At 53.2% G+C, this 18,466-nt stretch overlaps 9 protein-coding genes across 9 annotated transcripts; 6 read left to right on the top strand and 3 right to left on the bottom strand.

Moving 5' to 3' along the window:
• Window positions 1-665: 665 nt before the first annotated feature.
• On the bottom strand, window positions 666-965 carry BU26DRAFT_522211 (uncharacterized protein; the record flags this gene model as incomplete). The annotated part of the gene is made up of 1 exon (XM_033829726.1): window positions 666-965. The coding sequence occupies exon 1, from the start codon at window positions 866-868 to the stop codon at window positions 668-670; it is 201 nt and encodes a 66-aa protein (XP_033680092.1). The 5' UTR covers window positions 869-965.
• Window positions 966-2,135: 1,170 nt separating this feature from the next.
• BU26DRAFT_522209 (uncharacterized protein) lies at window positions 2,136-3,695 on the top strand. The gene has a single exon (XM_033829725.1). It carries the CDS (start codon window positions 2,457-2,459, stop codon window positions 3,576-3,578), a length of 1,122 nt encoding a protein of 373 aa, XP_033680091.1. The 5' UTR covers window positions 2,136-2,456; the 3' UTR covers window positions 3,579-3,695.
• Window positions 3,696-4,217: 522 nt separating this feature from the next.
• BU26DRAFT_522207 (mitochondrial carrier) lies at window positions 4,218-5,836 on the top strand. Its single transcript, XM_033829724.1, has 3 exons — window positions 4,218-4,545; window positions 4,593-5,337; window positions 5,399-5,836. The coding sequence occupies exons 1-3, from the start codon at window positions 4,361-4,363 to the stop codon at window positions 5,615-5,617; spliced, it is 1,149 nt and encodes a 382-aa protein (XP_033680090.1). The 5' UTR covers window positions 4,218-4,360; the 3' UTR covers window positions 5,618-5,836.
• Window positions 5,837-5,995: 159 nt separating this feature from the next.
• On the top strand, window positions 5,996-7,300 carry BU26DRAFT_522206 (uncharacterized protein). The gene is made up of 4 exons (XM_033829723.1): window positions 5,996-6,276; window positions 6,355-6,460; window positions 6,523-6,645; window positions 6,713-7,300. Exons 1-4 carry the CDS (start codon window positions 6,024-6,026, stop codon window positions 7,164-7,166), a joined length of 936 nt encoding a protein of 311 aa, XP_033680089.1. The 5' UTR covers window positions 5,996-6,023; the 3' UTR covers window positions 7,167-7,300.
• BU26DRAFT_462877 (uncharacterized protein) lies at window positions 7,193-8,225 on the bottom strand. The gene is made up of 8 exons (XM_033825107.1): window positions 8,142-8,225; window positions 8,027-8,077; window positions 7,943-7,974; window positions 7,870-7,886; window positions 7,791-7,802; window positions 7,646-7,743; window positions 7,580-7,596; window positions 7,193-7,516 (listed from the first exon to the last, which is right to left on the bottom strand). Exons 1-8 carry the CDS (start codon window positions 8,176-8,178, stop codon window positions 7,427-7,429), a joined length of 354 nt encoding a protein of 117 aa, XP_033680088.1. The 5' UTR covers window positions 8,179-8,225; the 3' UTR covers window positions 7,193-7,426.
• Window positions 8,226-8,948: 723 nt separating this feature from the next.
• Window positions 8,949-11,342, top strand: BU26DRAFT_542470 (uncharacterized protein). The gene is made up of 5 exons (XM_033831647.1): window positions 8,949-9,244; window positions 9,389-9,549; window positions 9,725-9,875; window positions 10,002-10,714; window positions 10,745-11,342. Exons 1-5 carry the CDS (start codon window positions 9,046-9,048, stop codon window positions 10,910-10,912), a joined length of 1,392 nt encoding a protein of 463 aa, XP_033680087.1. The 5' UTR covers window positions 8,949-9,045; the 3' UTR covers window positions 10,913-11,342.
• Window positions 11,343-11,500: 158 nt separating this feature from the next.
• BU26DRAFT_490206 (uncharacterized protein) lies at window positions 11,501-12,561 on the top strand. The gene is made up of 2 exons (XM_033826053.1): window positions 11,501-12,152; window positions 12,206-12,561. The coding sequence occupies exons 1-2, from the start codon at window positions 11,959-11,961 to the stop codon at window positions 12,306-12,308; spliced, it is 297 nt and encodes a 98-aa protein (XP_033680086.1). The 5' UTR covers window positions 11,501-11,958; the 3' UTR covers window positions 12,309-12,561.
• BU26DRAFT_522202 (kinase-like protein) lies at window positions 12,443-13,879 on the bottom strand (the record flags this gene model as incomplete). Its single annotated transcript, XM_033829722.1, has 4 exons — window positions 12,443-12,881; window positions 12,933-13,150; window positions 13,212-13,486; window positions 13,554-13,879. The coding sequence occupies 4 exons, from the start codon at window positions 13,877-13,879 to the stop codon at window positions 12,486-12,488; spliced, it is 1,215 nt and encodes a 404-aa protein (XP_033680085.1). The 3' UTR covers window positions 12,443-12,485.
• A 3,082-nt stretch (window positions 13,880-16,961) lies between these two features.
• BU26DRAFT_542468 (uncharacterized protein) lies at window positions 16,962-17,791 on the top strand (the record flags this gene model as incomplete). The annotated part of the gene is made up of 3 exons (XM_033831646.1): window positions 16,962-17,159; window positions 17,224-17,343; window positions 17,391-17,791. The coding sequence occupies exons 1-3, from the start codon at window positions 17,003-17,005 to the stop codon at window positions 17,789-17,791; spliced, it is 678 nt and encodes a 225-aa protein (XP_033680084.1). The 5' UTR covers window positions 16,962-17,002.
• Between the last annotated feature and the right edge of the window lie 675 nt (window positions 17,792-18,466).

Genomic DNA, 18,466 nt, shown 5'->3' with positions numbered 1-18,466 from the left:
AGCAGCATCAGGGATGAAGCGACGCAGAACGCTGTTTAAAGCGAGGAATAAAGGGCATCGGCGTGCTGTCGATGGCCAGTTCTGATGACCGCAGTGAAGGTACATAGCCGACGAGCAAGCAGCACTTCACCTTCACCAAAGGTACGGCTGTAAGTGGTGAGATCGTGCCGCTGTCTACTGGCGTAGAGCCTAAGAGCGCGACGCAGGCGCGCGAAAGCTTTTGCATGGGATTCGGAGTATCCTTGGATCTGGATGAGACACAGACACACCTAAATCAGGCTCACTGTGGCGTTGGATCCACCCATTAGATCCCCAACTCGACTTCGTAAACCACCACCATACCCTTCTCCTTCCGGCCGTGAAGAGAAAGGTTCGTGAGCTTCTGATCCACGGCTGCTGTTTTGCTTGGTGCTGAGCTGACGGATATGGGTGGCAACAGGGTTCTTACGCGGATCAGTGCGGCGCGTGTTGCCCCACATCTTTGAGGGTTTGAGGTAGTAAGATGGCATTGCGGAGGGTCTGAGAGTCATCTGGAGATGGAGATGGCAATGGCGGTATCGGGGTTTCGTGCAGCGGTGCGCAGCCGAGTCTTTAAGCAGTCTATTTGAACTGCGCGTCGGTGTTGTCACCGTCCAGCGCTCAGATGGAGACCACTCAATATCCGTGTTCATTGCTTCAGCACCAGAGTATCTACGCCTTTGTCCGTACTGCTGGCTGTACCCAAGGTATCAACGTTGAGCTGCGCGGTTCTCTTTTCCAACTCATCCGCCGTAATCCGGTCCTCGGCATGTCGTTCGAGCATCCTCCTTACAACATCCCAGGACTCCGGAATCTCGACGGCCAGCAGTCTTTTCACCCACTTTCGCATCTTCTCCTTACCGACTTGTCCTTGAGCCCTGCTATCGGCCAACTACCTCCTGTGGGCAACGGGACCAGGCCCAAGACGAACAACATAGTGACGCCGAAAGCCCATATATCCGCTGGGTATCCACGCTGTCTGCTGATTTCAAACTCTGGAAGATCATGGTTGGATCTCTCTCCAGATGGTAGTGGTGGTGGTGGTGGTGGTGGTGGTGGGGCGCCGCCTGACGGAAGAAGCCGCCCGGAACTTCATCCACGCCAGCACACCCACGACGCGCACCTCCATCACGCTCCATCAAGCTTCATCTCAGGATGGCACGCGCAATGCTTCTGAACCCTTCTCCGGCGCTCCCACCCACTCCTGCCGCGTCTCGGTCGCCGTCGCAGTCTTCGCAGCCCCCTTCTCACGAGACCCGCCCCGCAAACCTCAAGCAGGCCGCCGGTACCCAGCCCGCCGTGCCCTTCGCCGATATCTGCACGCTTTCTCAAGAGCGCCTCTCCGAGTTGCAGTTGCACTACAACCGCCGTTCGATCCCGCTTATACCGGAGGACGAATTCGCGAAGCTGGTCGCAGAGGAAGTGGACAACGCAGTGCGAGCCGGCGGGGACGTCGATGTGGAGGCACGGGTTGGAAGGCGACTACGAGAAGATGTTCGACGCGCAGAGCGAGAGCTCGAGAGGGTGAAAATGGATATGTAGCTTGCTGAGGAAGATGAAGTGGGCGTGTCTAATATCAATGCTCTTTCCGCAAAGTCTCCCAATGTGCGTAGGCTTTGCGCTCCCACCAAAGTCGGCCAGTGACCTGCCAATACCTTCCACTGCTCAACCCTTTCACAATCACCATAGCATTCACGTTCGTCCGCACGCACATTCCCAAATACACACCGCCATTCGCACATCTTCAAAATGGTGATGTCTCTTCTCGCTAGCCGCCGCAAAGCATCAAAAACGAAGACTCCCAGCAAGATGGCGACCTCCAACAAGACCGCCACCAGCGTGACCAAGAAGAAGGATAAGAAGACGACGAAGGGCCTATTTGCATCGGTCTGGAAATGGCTCGCCGGAAAGAGTACGTCTGATGCGGTGCTGATTGCAGCGGCTTACCGAGTTATTCCCTCGAGATGTGCGTGCCAGCCGGACTGACATCATGCGGTACTGTAGAAGATGGTACGAGCGAGGATGGATTTGTCGAGGTCTCGCGGGCTGAAGTAGAGGCGGTAGTAGAAGACGAGGAGGCCGAGGGCGATGATTTGGGTGGATGCCGGCGGCGGGGCTAGGCGGTGGAGTTTGGTTTGGTGGACTCCCGACTCCGACGTGGAACTTGCTTGCGGGAACCCTTATTAATGGGGTGAAAATGGGCTACTCCTTTGCTTGCTGTGAGTGTTCTCGTCGACTTGACTGGGTTATGGCTGAAGCCGACTGCGTGGTAGTCTTGTGCTCGGAGATTTGCTCCATGCGTGGTCTGGTATTCGAGGTCTGGTATTCGACGATTGAGTGCGTTCCATAGGCGAGACCCCGAGTTCGACATCACAATGAGCCACAGCTCCAGGGCGCATTTTGGGTAGAAGACGAACGGAATATTCCAACACCAAGATATGAGCCTATGCTGGGCGTTGGAGGTACGAGCTAGGACAAAGCTGAGTGAGCTCGATGTAACTCTTCGGCGCTGCTGTTGCTTTGGCTGGTTGGTCGATCTTCTGCTCGATACGCTCGAGGCGTCGTGTGATCTCTTCGAGTTCTGGGCTCGAGGGAGCTGCTGTCGGCTAATGAAGCTGCCAAGCCCTACCTTGTGCGGAGATTTTAACGCAGACACCGTCGCTCTCTTGGACACATTCATCGACATGGCCGAGCTACCCCTCCCTTACTTCGCGCCTCCCAAAGACCTACCTCGTTGTCTTCCAAACACTGCAGAAATAGAGCTCTCTGAGGTTATCTCTAAGTCAAGCGGCCGCAAAGTGGTCCGGGTTGATTCTCACTATGTGGTCAAGTTTGGACCCGCCGTCGATCTACTTGAGGGCCGTAATATACTCTTCGTCCGCCAGCACACGAGTATTGCGATTCCTCGAGTCTATGCGATATATTCTGTGCCAAACGCGGACTCGAAAGCCATAAACTACATTGTCATGGAGAATGTGGCCGGAGATACTCTTGCCTCTTGGTGGCCAGCTCTATGCATGTCGCAAAAGGAAGTCATCTCTGCGAAGCTCAACGTTTTTTGCAGTCAGCTGCGTAGCTTGCCATCTCCAGGCTATTTCGGAAGCCTTGAAAGACGGCCCCTCCTAGACCCTATACTCTGGACGGATGACTCGACTTGCTCTGGACCATTCGAATCGGAAGCTGCCCTTAACGAAGCAATGGTACGGAAATACATCTACAACGGCCTTCCGACCCACAAGGGGACCTTCTACCGCACGGCTTTTCCTGCTGTGTTTTCTGGTCACCCGCCTGTCTTCACACATGGTGATCTGCAAAGGAAGAATATTTTGATTAAAAAGACTATTGGTTCCGGTTCCGGTTCTGTCGATGACTTTACTGTAGTCATCGTAGATTGGGAATTTTCTGGATGGTATCCAAGCTATTGGGAATTTGCAACCGCCATGTCCGCTGTGGGTCGGTGGGATGATGATTGGCACGAGTGGGTGAGAGAAATATTATCAGACTGGTACCTCAACGAATACGCGTGGATACAGATGTTACGTCAAGAGCTTTGGTCTTAAGAGATTCTAAGGAGGGTGGAGTTTTAATGCAATTATGGCAACATTTCAGACTTTAGCGGACTAGCTGTGAGTGGGAAGCTTACCGGCAGTATGATGTATATAATGATAATTGTGATATTATCCCTACTTCGACAGCGACTGCAACGCTGTCCCCTTCGCCGCCCCCAACCCAAGCCTCCACGAAAGCATGCGCCTGCTGAACGGTTCCTTCAACGTCCCGCCCGTGTCTACGCTGCAGGTGGCGATTCGAAGCCAGCGCACACCTTGCTCGCAACACCCTATGTTGTGGACGATGATCCCGACGCGTCTCGGCTACCGCTATGTTTAGAATCTAAACAGGAACCAACAGTTTAACACCAGCTGGGGGACAAAATGGGAAACAGAAACGTGCTGACAAGTAGGAACTCGCCGTTGTGATCGAAGGCCTGGAATCGGGCACCTCGACTGGAAACGCAGACTTCGGTCAAGCCTGAACCTCCTCAAGTCCCTCAAGAAGAGCCCACAACCCGTGTGGGGGGTTCGCCCATGAAGTACGTTAGAGGCCTTCTTTATTAGAGGCAAAGCCAGCAATATTAGAAGCCCCCATGCTAGCATTGTACGTCTGTGCGCAATGACGCAGCCGCGGCATTCCCGACGCCCTAGCCACTTTCGGCGCCTCTCAAATTTCTCCCGACTCTTCGAGAGCAGCAACACTTTTTCTATTCCGGGACTGCATGGCCCCTCTCAACAACTGCCAGTCAGACTCCAGCCTGCGTAGTGACGACAATCCATAGACGACATCGATGACCCTCGACCACGCACCGGAGCCTCGAAGCATTCGAGAAAGCAGCCCTCGGTTCCGGCACACGCTGCTTCCACAATCGCGCGAGACGGGCGAAGTTGTCCCCACTGAGCCGCCCGATGGTGCTCCGGTAGCAGCGAAGGGCGCGCCCTTTGCGAAGTCATGGGCGCATTTCATTGCCGGGGGGTGAGTTAGACGCTGTATTTGATGCTCGAGGTGCTCACCAGAGACAGACTCGGCGGCATGGCTGCCGCGACGCTCACGGCACCGCTAGACGTGCTCAAGACCCGTCTCCAGTCGACCTACTACCAGCAACATCTCGCCGCTGCCCGCGCCGCCCGTGGCCTGCCCCCCATCGAAACCATGTCCCTCATGCGCAGCTCCTTACTCCATGTCCGCGAGACTGGCGAGATACTATGGCAGGTCCCCAAGGCGGAGGGATGGAGAGCACTCTTCAAGGGTCTTGGGCCGAACCTGATTGGCGTCGTTCCCGCCCGAGCAATCAACTTCTACACATACGGGAACGGTAAACGGATAATCAGCACGTACTTCAACAACGGGCAAGAAGCCGCCTGGGTGCATTTGTGCGCCGCTGCCTGCGCCGGCGTCGTCACGGGCACCGCGACAAATCCCATTTGGCTAGTCAAGACGCGATTACAGCTGGACAAGAACACCCATGCGGATGGGCGCGGACGGCAGTACAAGAACGCATTCGACTGTACGATGCAGACGCTGCGGAAGGAAGGCGTACCGGGGCTGTACCGGGGCTTGACTGCGAGCTACCTCGGGGTAACGGAGAGCACGCTTCAGTGGATGTTGTACGAGCAAATGAAGATATATCTGGCGCAGCGGGAACGGCGGGTTGCGAACAGCGGGCGTTCGCCTACCGCATGGGACCAGACTGTTGCATGGACGGGCAAAGTCTCTGCAGCCGGAGCGGCCAAGTTCGTCGCTGCCTTGGTCACGTATCCACACGAGGTATGCTTGCCTGCCCACAATCATGGTTATGTACCTCCAAGCCACTTACTAACAGTGCCAGGTTGTTCGCACTCGACTACGGCAAGCCCCGTTGGAGAACGGCCATCTCAAATACACCGGATTGGTCCAATGCTTCCGTCTGATATGGAAAGAAGAAGGCATGGCGGCATTGTACGGCGGGCTGGTTCCACATATGTTCCGCGTCGTTCCAAGCGCGGCGATTATGTTCGGCACATATGAGGGCGTGCTGAAGCTGCTAGGGACCAGCAGCAATGTCTAATCGTCAAGGTCGTCAGTGGCTCTGTGTACTATTACTGTGTTGCATTCACACGGCGTTGTTGCGGGTTGTACGGCTCTATGGAATAGTTGTTTTCGCCCCCGGCAATACCCATCTCTTTCGACTATGTATATTATAGAATGTTCCTGCTTGGGACCGGGTGAGCACACCGGGCTAGGGAGGCATATAGACCGGAGTATCCAATTCTAAAGTTTGAATGAAACAGGCTCGCATACCTAGATATCCGTGATCACCGTGAACAGATCCACCGATTCGGCTGTCAAAATCCCTTCTAAGGTTCGTTCCGAGGTTGCTTGCGGGTCACGTGATATCGTAAAAGTTCTTGGAAGTCGGGACTTCTGAGCCGGGGCACAAACGCAACTTCCTACTTCCCTCCCCCACAACGGCGATGTCGACACCTCTACCCATCCGTATATATCGGCCATTGCATCGGCAATGTGCACGCCAAAGGCCGTTCAGCCGCAAATTCTCCGCGACGAGCGTGCGGCCGGCTCGAGGCGTGACACCGAAGAGCAAGCGCGTGGATCCGGTGCTGAGCCAAGTGGGAATGGAGCACGTACCAGGAAAGTCCTTGCAATCGCTGCAAGAGGAACAGCTCGGTGACGAGCACAATCTGCCTGATGACATCGGCTTGCTTCCTGGTATGTCTTGGAATGCAGCGGGCTGGGATAAGACGTCCTCGAGGATGTCGAGGACCATGCGTTAACATTGGGGCTCAGGAACCCTCGTCCGCGCGCCGCATTCAAAATTTATCGGTTTCTTGTCCTTGAAAGACCTCTGGTACGAATGGAAGTGGTTGTCGTCGAAGATAGCATCGGCCGTCGCGTATGCTCGCTCATTGTTCACAATAACACACGCTCAACGGAGATATGGCTGACCTGGCATAGACTGTTCCGCTTCAAGAGGTCGATATCGACGAATCCGAAAATCTTTTGGGGGTGGTGGCAGCATAAATATTTGGAAAACACGGCCGAGGAAAAGTACAAGCATCTTTATCGGTCGTTTGCAAAGTGCGTATATCCAGAACTTCGAGCTGCCCCTTTCGCCACTAGAATGAGTGTCGCTGAGACTGCGCAGGGGCGACGCCGAGGCCATCTCCGAAATGTGCCTCTCCGGCGTGGCCAAGCAATTCCACGACCGCCTCGCCGCCCGTCCTCGAGACCTAAAGATGGACTGGACTGCTGATGAGCTCAACGCCCGCGTAGTTTCGAACCGTGCGCAACCGCTCTCTCTCTCTAGTTACGAGAACGCTGGCATCCACCAGATCGTTTTTCGTGTCAAGAGCAAACAGACACTCAAGATAACCGGGAAGCTCGGGGGCAGCCGGAATCGCATTGCACCATACACCCCAAGGAGCGGAGACGTAGTGGAGTATCTTGTTTTGCAGAGGCAATTCATCAATGGCCAGGCAAAACACCAGGACTGGATGGTATGGGGGTTTGCAAACGAGTCAACGCTGGCGCAGATCAAGGAAGACGAAGAATACGAAAGGAGAGTGAACGCTTTCAATGCCGGACATGCAGGAAACTAAATAAAGGGCAGCAACACGAGAAAGCAGTTCTTAAGGATGGTATTGTACGATTCGGTCTTATGATTGGCCTGTGTAAACCAGCTTGTATGAATTCTTAGCAGTTCGTTCTCCGGGCTAATTGACGTCGGCGGAGGCGCATCAGCTGAATAACGCCGAAGCAAATAGCCAATAGCCGCGCTACTGCGCTGAGTGACGATTCCGCTTTCCGCTGGCACTTTGATCACCATTACAAGACGAGAGTCTGAAAGTATCCGAACTACTTAGGAAGGGGGCACTGCGGGTGGTGCCTCTGTACCCGAACCAGCCCCGCCGCGATTGGGGGGCGGGGGGAGGAATAATGGTATATATCCCTTCGCAAGGTAGGAGTTAGCCTGAGGCTCAGGGTAGTGTGTAGTGAAGAGTGAGAATCTCACCACGAGCAGCGACATGACTGCGCTCGGTCAGCTAACATCTAAACTTCCCCGGGCGAGAACACTCACAAGCCATGCCGACGGAGAAGTACGCGGGCGTGGTAGACGTGCGCTTCTGCTCCGGGCTCTCGGCGAGCCACGATTGCAAAGCGAAGACTACAGCAACCCTGGGGCTATTCAGCGATGGCAGCGTCACGAAGCGCAGGCAACATACCAGCCAACCATCCTATGGTGAAGTTATGGGGTCAGAGATGCCGGACTGGCTTATGAGGACGGGTTCGATGGGGTCTTACTTATTCCGCGTGAAGATCTGTGGGACAAGGTTAGCAATGCAACAGTCTTGACAAGAGCTAGAACTGGACCTACGGCAGCCATCGGCAGCGTGCTGGCCATCGTGCCTAGGTGCGGCTCATCAGCAGGGCGTGCCGCGGAGACCAGGGGTCCACATACTCGCCATATCGCCCTCCGACTTGTCCTTTGCTGGCTCGGCGTAGGGGACGACTGTCCATGTTAGGGCACGTGACAATCAAGGAGACTCCAGGGCTGTGGAGGAGGCGGCACGTACTGAGGTCGGCGCGCCGCATGTCCTTCTTCGACGCCATTGGGGCTTTCTGAGGGGGCGGGGAGGGCAAGGATTGATGTCGCTGCGCTTTCAAAGGGTGGTCTGCGGAGATGGCGATGATGGTGTGAGATGAGGTTGGAGTGGTCGGGGCGGGCGCCGAGGACTTGGGAGCGATGGCGCGCCGAAGCGAGCCGAGCACGCCCGCCAATCAGCGCCACTCGCGGCGACAGCGGCGGCAGCGGCGGCAATATGGGCGTCAACCGCGTAGCGCGCCTATAGCTCGCTGCCTCTGCTCCCGCTTCACCTCGGACGGCCGCGCAGCATCCCCAGCACCACTTCCAACCATGTCGTCGCAACGCCCCGCGCCGCCGCCTTCGCTCCAGCAACTCTCAGCCCGCTTCGTCGCGAACGAGAGCGTTCCTGCATTAAGCGCCAGCTGCTCGCGCGTCGGCGGCAACCTTGACCACCAGAGGCCGTCAGGGCTGCTTCGGCACTGCCCTCTAACCGCCCGCAGCACCGCTTGCTGTTTCACGACCTTCCTCAAATGAGGAATCATCACGACCCTGCCGCTGCGTTTCATTTTACACGCCGCGCCGCAACGCCCTGCCTGGTCGCGCCGTGGGTTGGGTCGGTCATCTGGCCTCCGGCGCTCGCTTCGACAGCTGCACGCGCGTAGTTCAATTGCCATGCTGTTGCCGTATACGGGTAGCGTGGTTCGATTAGCGCCCCTTCGGCTCGTTTCGGACTGCCACGCCCCTCACTAGCGCCAAGCCCGGAGCGTCAAACCTTCTCGCCAACTAACCGCTTTCTCCATTCGACTTCGCGCCGACACTCCTGCATCCATCCTTCGATCCCGTCATCATATATCTAGCGCCGCACTGTGCGTTACGCTTCTCTCTCCATACCAATGGCCCCGCAGCCCAATTCTGCTCCCGCCAAAAATAACAGGCGCCAACCCGCAACTAGACCCGCTAGCACTCGAAGTAGCGCGCGACTGCAACACATCCAACCACCTCCCACTCCTCTTGCACTCATTTCTCAGCCGGCCCGCACCAAATGGAAGCGCCCGCAAGAAGACTCTAAAGCCAAAGCCAACGAGCTAAAAGGTGTGCCCCGCAAACTAGCTCTAAAAACTTCCTTCCCCCCAACATGAGTTCTCCGAGGAGAACTTGAAAGAAGACTCTAATACTAAAACCGACGAGCTAGAAGGCGTGCGCCCTTTAGACGAACCCCAAAAACTCTCTCCCCAGCCCAAAAACTCTCTCCCCAGCCCCGGCCTGTCCAACTACCTCCTACCCCTCCTGCACAAAGACGCAGAAGCCTACGCCTCCAAGGTGCCGATCCTATCCAGACAACGCCCGACTCCGTTCAGCAGGCAAAGACGCCAAAGCGAACTCGAGAAGAAGACGAAGTTTCACCCCCCCCCTCCCTTCGCTCGAGCCGTTTCCAAAACGAGTACGAACATCTACAGCTTCAGCCGGCAAACCAGTTAGGTGGAAGACAATCACAGAGGCTCGGGTTGACTACTGGAACGAAAACCGAACCTGGCCGACAGAGGAACAAGAGAACACAATGACCTTGCCTAGCCTGTGCTAGCAAGAAAGAAATCATCAGCTTCCCTCCGCCGCAAGCGTTTAGATGCTAGCATTAACACCAAAACAGTCTCAACGCGAACGCCGAGCGACCAACAACCGCGGGAACAGAAGAGCGCTCTATATAGACATCCACGTTACAAAGGTTAACTTAGTGAACGCGGTAGCTTTATGTGTAGATATGAAGGTGGCATCAGCACTGAAAGCAAAGCGCTTTGCTAAAGGCTTCTAAATTCGCCACAGTCGCCGCCGAAAGATACATTATTTGAAGATGAACTGTTCGAGGATACTTTGGAATTAATTAAAGGTAGAAACGGGACCAGAGTGATCCGCGATATCGCGCAGCTTATTGTTCCTCCTGCCGAAATTTTGGCAATCCGCGGCGCCAAGCACCTGAAGACTCTCAGAGAGACCACTAACGCTAGCTGGAACAACGCTATCCCCTTTTACGGATCACGCCCACAACCGGACTATAGCCTTGGATTCAAGCGAGAAGCTTTTACCCGGGAACGACTACAGAAGCTTCAGCCCTTCATTGGAAATGAATTAGAAGATTGCTCCTATTTTGCGGCCACGTACGACATGTACTTTCCATTCCTTACTAGCGAAGTGAAATGCGCATCCGCGCTTGACATTGCTGATCGGCAGAATGTTCACAGTCAAACCGTTGCATTACGTGGTTTAATAGAGCTTTTCCGGCTTGTGGGTCGGGAGGACGAGCTTTATCAAGAAATTAACGGCTTTTCAATCTCTCATAGCGATGAGTATGTAAGAGTCTGGGGACATTACGCTGTTATTAATGGGAAAGACTTCACGTTCTACCGACATCTAATTGCTAAGTTTAACATTTCAAAGACAGAACAGGGAGATAATCGATGGACGGCATACACTTTTGTCCAGAATATCTACGATTTATGGCTTCCTGAGCGCTTCTCAAGGATCTGTTCCGTTATCGACATGCTCCCCGCCAACTTGAATTTCAAAGTCTCCGAACAACCCGAACTTCAAACTTAGGATCCAGAACTAGCCTCTTCACGCTCAGGATTGTCCCAACAACTTGAAGATTACAGCTTAGCCGATGAAGGGGTAATACCAGACAACCAGCCAAGCGTCAACCCAATCACCCCAGAGGCCACGATCAACACCGGGTCCAGCAACTCCAAGAAGAAAAAGACGAAGTAACTACTTGCACTCACCATTCACGTCGGGCTCGGCTATATCCCTTGCGACAGGCATCAGGTCACACGCCACTCTGCAGCAACTGCGAACCCAGTGTATCTGCAGGAGCAGTGACGGGCATCCGGTGTTTGGGACTAGTTACCATTGTCGGACACAAGCGGCCGTACTCCTGAATCTGCGATTTTCTTCTTTCCAGTTCGAATTCAATGTGTTGTGTTAATACCCTCACTGTCCACAATCGACGAGGAGAAAGAATGAGTGGGTGTAGGGCTTGAGCTTGAGCGTATTGCTTGAACGCGGCTGTCGGTCCACCGCCCGTGTTCTTTGTGCAAGAGATCCTCGTATTGAGAGATGGAGAGAACTGCTCCAAATCAGCCACGCGAATTACAGAGCGCTCGGCGACACGGCGATCCGTCAAGGCACAGCAATTCGGAATCGGCGTTGACGGCGATGAGGCACATCCACAGCGTGGCGCAGCTGGAGCGCGGGCCGGAATTTATCCGGTCCAAGACTTGGATTGGCGATCAAATTGTCGGCACAAAGTTTTGCCGCTACTGTGGTCCTTCGTATCTCCCGACACCACCCTCTGCATGCCAGCTCAGGTTTGCCTGGCCTTAAGAGTTTCATGGTGAACAGTTCTTGCCAGCATTCTCAAACGCAGCAACGGCCTTGGACGCATGAGGGTGTGCTGTAGTTGCATGCCAAGCACCTCGGTGGTTGCCTGACAGCCACGAACATGACGCCAATAAAACGGTTATTGGGCGGCACAGCCAGCTTCACCAGTCTGTCCACCCGGCCTGTTTGACTAGCCGCCAACAATGCTTGTAAGTGCGCATCATTCATTCCAGTATCTTGTTTTCGTTGCCGCCAGGTGGGCGCTTGCATGCTGAATTGAGGCGGTAAATCAATTTCGCAGTTGTGACTCTTTTGGAACCTGGTGGTATAAATGGGGGTACCTTTGTAGCTCGTGCAAAAGCTACAGACACAAGCGATTTTCAATCAAAAATTCAAACGAAAACTTTATCCGTATCTCTACTACCACGAGCACAATGTCAGCCACCAAGATCGTCTCCAGCGCAGCAATCAAGACGATCCAGAAGTCGGGCAAGGATATTGCGCTCAAGTATGCCACCATGACCGAGGCCTGGCAGCGTACCTATCTTGCCACGAGCGAGCAGAACAAGTTCAGTGCCGCCATAGAGAAGACCGATGTCCCGTCCAACACCGCGACTGCCATCCTGGTGTAAGTCTTTCTCCGTTGAGTCGTATCTAAGTGAAAGCTAATTGGGATTATAGCGAGAAGCCGCATGAGAGCCAGAATGACAGTAGGACTCATTTTACCACCGTCTTGCAAGACGACAAGGGCAATCATATCAAGACACAACATATACCTGTTTGAGTTAATGGTTTAGATTGCTGGAGGACAAGGAGATCGATGCGGGGGGAGCTTGCGTCAGTTCGTTGGAAGGATGGAACGATCGAAGTGGGGATCGAGCCCCTGTACATCATTCGCTGTGAGAAAAGGATGGAGAATTGCACGAGAAGTTGGTGAGACGAGAGATATCTAGAACTAGACTCAAACGCCGTCCTTAATTGCGATGTCCGCTCTGAGAACTCCCTCAATGTCCTTCAAGTTCCAGTAGGTATTGGCCATGATGTCCGACATCGATGCCCTTTTCACGGGATCGAGGTTCGTCATCCTTAATATCAGCCTCTTTACCTCGCTGTCGAGGTTGGGAAACGTATCTGACGACCAGCTATCGAACGTTTTGTTGGTCTCGTCCTCTGATATTGCTTGCCACAGGGCTCTTAAGAGCTCCCCCGATTCGGCATCGTTGACGTGTTCCACGAGCGCGTCTGGTAGAGGCCCAAAGGCCGAAAGCAACTTGAATAGAATCACTGACTCTGGTTCAACCTCTAGCGTGGTAAAGTCGGCGTGGAGCCATTCTACGCCCGTGATGACATAGAAGCACTAGCATTTTAATCAGTACGTCCGCTGTAGCATTTTTGAAACTCAACTCACAAGGAGTCCAAATGAAAACACTTCGGAATGCTTGCCCACACCCTTTCCTAGTTGGCCCTCTGGGCTGCGCCACATGACGTTTCCTATCCTGTGATTAAAGAGCTTTCCGTCTTCTAGCTTCAAAGCGACATCCAAATCACCCAATGCTACCTTTTCCAGGTGGAATTGCCCCTGTTTGTCTATGTGCCAATTAACAAAGACATTATCTGGCTTCACATCTGGAAGGATAGGTTAACAATGAGGGCGACAGCAGACAAGGCTTGATGAATGAAATCATACCAAGGTGTATCCAGTTCCTTGCATGCATGTCCTTTAGGCCAAGCCCGACCTTCATAAGAATCGTCTTTCGTACCTCGAGCGGGAGAGGTGGATAATTCCTCACCAACGAAAGCACATCGGTCGTGAAACCCTCGTATACAACCGTATTCTCCTTGTCGTTGTAGTCGACGTGGGTTCGCAGGTAAGGGTTATCGCCAAACTCTTTGTTGAACTCGAGTAAGTGACTAAAGATGGACGGCGAGACGGGTTTTAGGACGAAGAATTGGTTGTCCGAGCTAGTAGTTTTTCACTCTTAGCTATTGTTTCTAATAAGAACTAAGGAATAACGATTGGCAAACTCACGTTGCGAGGTAAATATCCAGCTCGGACTTTTTAGGATGGGAATGCAGTACTTGGACTCGTTTGTACTCGCGACCAGAATTGCCAATAAGTGTTGACTGCATCCTCGCAGCTATGCGTCGACTAGCCCGACAGCTCACTCGGAGCCGCCAAATATCTGCACAGCGCCTTAGGATTACAGTATTGGTCGAGTTGGCGAACGAGACCTGAGATGCGACGCGGGCGACGCGGGCGTAAACGAGAGTGGAAGCACGTCGACGCTGATCTAGGTGGGATGCGAGTGGAAGCCGAGCGTAAAATAAGTCAGAAAATGTCCGAAAATGTCGCATTTATCGGGTGGCGGCAGAGCAACGCTCAAAAGATTCGAAAATTGTAGGCAGGTGGACGACGTGTGGGGTTGAGCGCAACGTTTGAGAGGCAGGGAGTTGATAGCGAGACCACCTGACTAAGCTGTTGGTTCCTGGTGCCGCGATTGGCTGGGCGGCCCTCGAGGCGCTTAGACCAGTGATCTCGGCGAAACTTCAGGCAGCGACGGTGGAGGTGATACACATACCCGACTCAGCGTAGAAATCTTGTCGTAGGCGAAAAGCTGCTGGTTGTAGTAATATCCCCATGCCGAGCAATTCGCAGTCCCGCCCCCGGGGATATCGTGCCAGGCGATCTTGTGCTCCTCGTCGAGATACGGAGTTGGAAGCGTCGTGATTTCCACTTCCCTGCTTAGCGCTGGCAAACTTGTTCGCGCTAGACTCAACTAAATTTCGCACCTCAAAGCGGCGGCAAAAATATGAGGCGGGGATCTCGGCTGAACATATCTCCGCAGCCTGGCCACGTGTGAAACGCCGCTCGGACTTTGGCGACCGCAGCTTCAGCGCCCGCGTATTCTCTGTCCTCGATTTCTCAGAGCCATCTTCCTCCCTTGCAAGGATGTCCCTTAGACGATGCTTTTCTACGATCTCCTAGCCTCGCTCCCGTCCGACCAAAAGCAACCCCTTCGCCCTCCCCACCCCCCAGTTGTAACGCAGCAAGTTACCATTTCGCCAACTGCTTAGAACGTCAGCCCTCCCGCCTCCCAAAGATGCAAGAGACCTGATTAGCGACAGACCCGTCCAAGTCAAGGGGACTTCGTTCTCATCCAGGTTATAGACCCAAACCAACCCGACATTGCACAAGTTGGCGAACAAGCATTAAATTTGGATTTAGGTTCTAAGGCCGAGGACGAGGACATAGAAGAGCAATCTAAGACGGGCGCTGTCGATGCTAATCTAGTGACGGCTGCTAGAAGCCATAGGTATGATGATCTAAGCTAGGAATGTTTGTGAGACAGCTAAGTTCCACACAGCATTAGTAATACCGACTCTTACGGTTTCCCATCGACACTTTCCGCACGCCCGTCTATTTCATCGACGACCACTTATTTACTTCCATCTAGTTCACCAATTTAGTCACCACAGGATCCGCAGTCAGACAGCGCGGCGCAAGCAAAATATCTGAACCAGAGTTCCCCTTCTGGCGGTTCACGGACAATGAACGATAAAGAAGCGGTCTAACGAGAAGGGCGGGACAAGAGATAGTCAAATTTATACATGAAACGCACGATATCGCAGGACATGGCAATAGCTGAACAGCACCGAACCAAAATGCGACCTATTGCCATCGCAGATCTCCAACAAGGGCGCATTTATGCTGGTCGGAATCGCATACTCAACCGCGATGTTCTGCATGAAGGAGCGGACATTGGTCCAGTCGACGGGAGAAGGAGAAGGCTGAGCAAGCTGCTAACCGAGCCCAGAAGCGGAGGGCTCAAAAGGCAGCAAAACAACTTCAGTGACGTATAAAATTGTCCCAAAAGGGTAAGAAGCAAGCTTCAAAGCCTCCTAAAGTAGCTATCAAGAAGAAGAAGCAAGTGGTTGAGGTAGTGGGTGGTGAGGAAGCCTCAGGGGCTGCATCGGCAGCTCCACCCAAGGCAACGCGCCGCAGCCGCAACGTCAAACTTCCGGATAAATACAAGTAGCACAATCTGATCGCATGTATCAAATAAGTACTCCGCCACAAAAATCTCGTGGTAATAGCTATTGTAGATGAGGTGTTATGGTGTTGCGCGTGCGCTACGCGAATCCGGGCGACACGCGCACAGACGCGGTATGGGACGAGCTTTTCTGATGGCACGGGGGAAGCGAGTCGCCTTTCGTACATGGAGGATTGGCATTGTTAGAATGCTGTTCATTTCCACGGAAGGAACGAGCCATGGACTGCTCTTGGTCGATCATGGTTGCAAGGCTCAGATTGGAGTACAGTAGTCGCTGGACGCCAGAAGTGGGATGAAGGCAATTAGCAACGCTAAGAGGCGGGCAGATGGACCCGTCATTAAACTCTATGTCTGAGGCTTGTTACCCGCTGATCGTACATGCAGCTTTCAGTATTGCAGATCTCGTTCCGCTCAGCAGACCCTTGCAGAAACGGGAGCGAGGCGCGGTCCGCACAAGCAACCTGACAGGTAATTGACCCGACTACTCTACTGAGATATGGTTTGCGCTTTGTCCGACTACGCTTATCTTCAGTCATGTGCAAGTACACACCAGACACTCTTTAGCTCCATTGAAATAATGACTGTTTCGTGAAAAATAGTCGCTCCAGCGTATGAAATATGTTAAGGTGGCTGGATTAATGGCGAGAAGAATATTTCCCAGTTGGATTTGGGTTGGAAGCCCGTGTTTGTGCAACGATTAGTTGAAGATCACTGCACAGCTAAAAAGGAAATGCTAGGAAACGAATGAAAATAAAGACGCTATCGCAGATCCGCGAACGAAGCTGCACAAAACCTTGTCTTTGTTACCCTATCAGAGTAACCCACGTTAGGCTAGGCACATTTTCTTTTTGTGACGACAAGGAACTTACAAATAAGATTCGTCCCAGATGAGCCATTTCTGTGGCAAGTGTCCGAAATGAGCTTGGAGCGGCTCGCTGATTGTGAAAGATTACTGGACAACCCATTCTAAAGGAGGGCATCCAAATGAGTTAGCGTTTTGTTTCGCGTATAGCGACCTTTGATGATTCCTGGCCACCCACAAAATCATGGCTTCGGAACCGCCAGTGGTGACTAGTTGTTTTGAGAGAAATCATTCCTCGCTCCTCACGTCGTAGCCGATCGGCGGTGTGGCTTGCAAAATATTTACCATCAACAGCCACACAAGCCTGTTTTGGACATGAGTGTATTGAACATATGAGACTATCTTGGTGGCATGTGAGGGGTGGTTTGGAAAGGAGATGATAGGAGAGTACCCTGACAGCGTGAGAGGGATGACTTTAGTATTTAAGCGCTTGCCTTCACGGTTTAACGTAGCGCGGCAAGTCCAAGCCCATGACTTGCCTCAGCCACTCACGAATTGGTAGCTTTGCAATACCTTTCTAACCCCACGAAGCCTAGCCAGGCGGTTTTAAACTGCTCTTCCATCATGAGACTTTTGAACATCAATACCTTTGAACTCCACAAGTTCGACAAAGAAATTCCACCGTACGCAATTCTATCCCATACGTGGGGCAACGAAGAAGTCACATTCGGCATGCAAGCACAACCAGCTCTAAAGAACACTAGCAGAAACAGGCTTCAAGGTGCGTCAAATAACGAGCCACATGACAATCTCTCTAATATTTCAGCTAGAAATGGCAGGAGAAGTTCTCAAAGTAAAGGGGTTCTGCAATCTTGCCCACGATGCAGGCTATGAATGGGGATGGATAGACACATGCTGCATCGACAAGTCTTCGCCGGCCGAGGAGTCCAAAGCCATCAAAAGTGGTACCGCGACGCCGGAGTCTGCTATGCCTACCTTGCCGACCTCCCAGGTACAGCCGGGGATCTGGAGGACTGCCGCTGGTTTACGCGAGGGTGGGCTCTACAGGGGATGATCGCCCCCAAGGTGGTAAAATTCTATAATAAGGATTGGGAATACCTGGGCTCCAAATCCGATGACCATATGCAAGACCGCCTAAATCGGATCACGGGCGTTGACAAGCGCGCCCTGCGCGGCGGCCACCTGTGCTTATTTAGCGCAGCGAGGAAGATGTCATGGGCATCAAAACGCAATACTAAGTTAGACGAGGACATAGCGTACTGCCTGCTGGGCATCTTCGACATCTCGATGCCCATGCTGTACGGGGAGGGGAACAAGGCGTTCATCCGGTTACAAGAAGAAATCGTCAAGCAGTATGACGACGAGTCACTCTTCGCGTGGAAGACTAACTAAAAGACGGACGGCACGGCCGGCCTGCTCGCGACGAGTCCCAAGGTCTTCGAAAATTCAGCCGACATTGAATCGTGCCTACCTCCCGAGGCCGACCCGAGCGATAGCGAACCAATCACGATTACGGGCCGGGGCGTGCGGCTGAACGCGCCCGCCAAGAGGCAAGGCGGGAAGCACGTCCTCCGGCTTAACTGCAAGCGTGTCGCCTTCAATCGTAAAAGTTGCGACCGCGTCGGCATCATCGTCGCAGCTGTGACCAACATCCTGGACTCCTGGTACCAATTGGGCGTGCAGATGTACAGCCGCAAGGACACCAGTTTGCTCGAGAAGTTTACATCCGAGGGTGCGCCAGAGCCGCGGTCGATCTATCTGCTCAAGGAAAACCGCCTGCCAGGATTCGATCTCGCATCGTACGATGTCTTCTTGATCCGCACTATGCCTCAGTGGCCGGAGGGGCATGGGTTCACGCTGCAGAAACCGACCCAATAACGTACTTCACAAGCGAACACCCCACACAAGGGAACATCCCAAAAATGCTAAGCACGAAAATTAACAAGTATTTCTTAAATAACTAAGCGAAACCTTAATATTTTTCTATAAAGTTTTAAATATATATAGAACTAACGTACTTTACAAACGAACGTATCACACAAACGAACGACCCACGATTTCTTGGCA

Source organism: Trematosphaeria pertusa (genome assembly GCF_010094035.1).
Source record: "Trematosphaeria pertusa strain CBS 122368 unplaced genomic scaffold BU26scaffold_13, whole genome shotgun sequence".
Lineage (NCBI taxonomy): Eukaryota > Fungi > Ascomycota > Dothideomycetes > Pleosporales > Trematosphaeriaceae > Trematosphaeria > Trematosphaeria pertusa.
This window is presented reverse-complemented; position numbering and strand designations above follow the sequence as displayed.

Bases quoted from the DNA above. Each gene is read 5' to 3' on its own strand.
- BU26DRAFT_522207 (XM_033829724.1), top strand. From the start codon at position 4,361: ATGACCCTCGACCACGCACCGGAGCCTCGAAGCATTCGAGAAAGCAGC. The intron at 4,546-4,592 runs GTGAGTTAGACG...CACCAGAGACAG, and splicing joins GCGCATTTCATTGCCGGGGG to ACTCGGCGGCATGGCTGCCG. The intron at 5,338-5,398 runs GTATGCTTGCCT...TAACAGTGCCAG, and splicing joins TGGTCACGTATCCACACGAG to GTTGTTCGCACTCGACTACG.
- BU26DRAFT_490206 (XM_033826053.1), top strand. From the start codon at position 11,959: ATGTCAGCCACCAAGATCGTCTCCAGCGCAGCAATCAAGACGATCCAG. The intron at 12,153-12,205 runs GTAAGTCTTTCT...TTGGGATTATAG, and splicing joins ACCGCGACTGCCATCCTGGT to CGAGAAGCCGCATGAGAGCC.
- BU26DRAFT_462877 (XM_033825107.1), bottom strand. From the start codon at position 8,178: ATGGCGTCGAAGAAGGACATGCGGCGCGCCGACCTCA. The intron at 8,078-8,141 runs GTACGTGCCGCC...TAACATGGACAG, and splicing joins CATGCGGCGCGCCGACCTCA to TCGTCCCCTACGCCGAGCCA. The intron at 7,975-8,026 runs GTATGTGGACCC...AGCCGCACCTAG, and splicing joins GTCGGAGGGCGATATGGCGA to GCACGATGGCCAGCACGCTG.
- BU26DRAFT_542470 (XM_033831647.1), top strand. From the start codon at position 9,046: ATGGCCCCGCAGCCCAATTCTGCTCCCGCCAAAAATAACAGGCGCCAA. The intron at 9,245-9,388 runs GTGTGCCCCGCA...CTCTCTCCCCAG, and splicing joins CAAAGCCAACGAGCTAAAAG to CCCAAAAACTCTCTCCCCAG. The intron at 9,550-9,724 runs GTTTCACCCCCC...GACCTTGCCTAG, and splicing joins GAACTCGAGAAGAAGACGAA to CCTGTGCTAGCAAGAAAGAA.
- BU26DRAFT_522206 (XM_033829723.1), top strand. From the start codon at position 6,024: ATGTCGACACCTCTACCCATCCGTATATATCGGCCATTGCATCGGCAA. The intron at 6,461-6,522 runs GTATGCTCGCTC...GACCTGGCATAG, and splicing joins AAGATAGCATCGGCCGTCGC to ACTGTTCCGCTTCAAGAGGT. The intron at 6,646-6,712 runs GTGCGTATATCC...GAGACTGCGCAG, and splicing joins CTTTATCGGTCGTTTGCAAA to GGGCGACGCCGAGGCCATCT.
- BU26DRAFT_522209 (XM_033829725.1), top strand. From the start codon at position 2,457: ATGAGCCTATGCTGGGCGTTGGAGGTACGAGCTAGGACAAAGCTGAGT.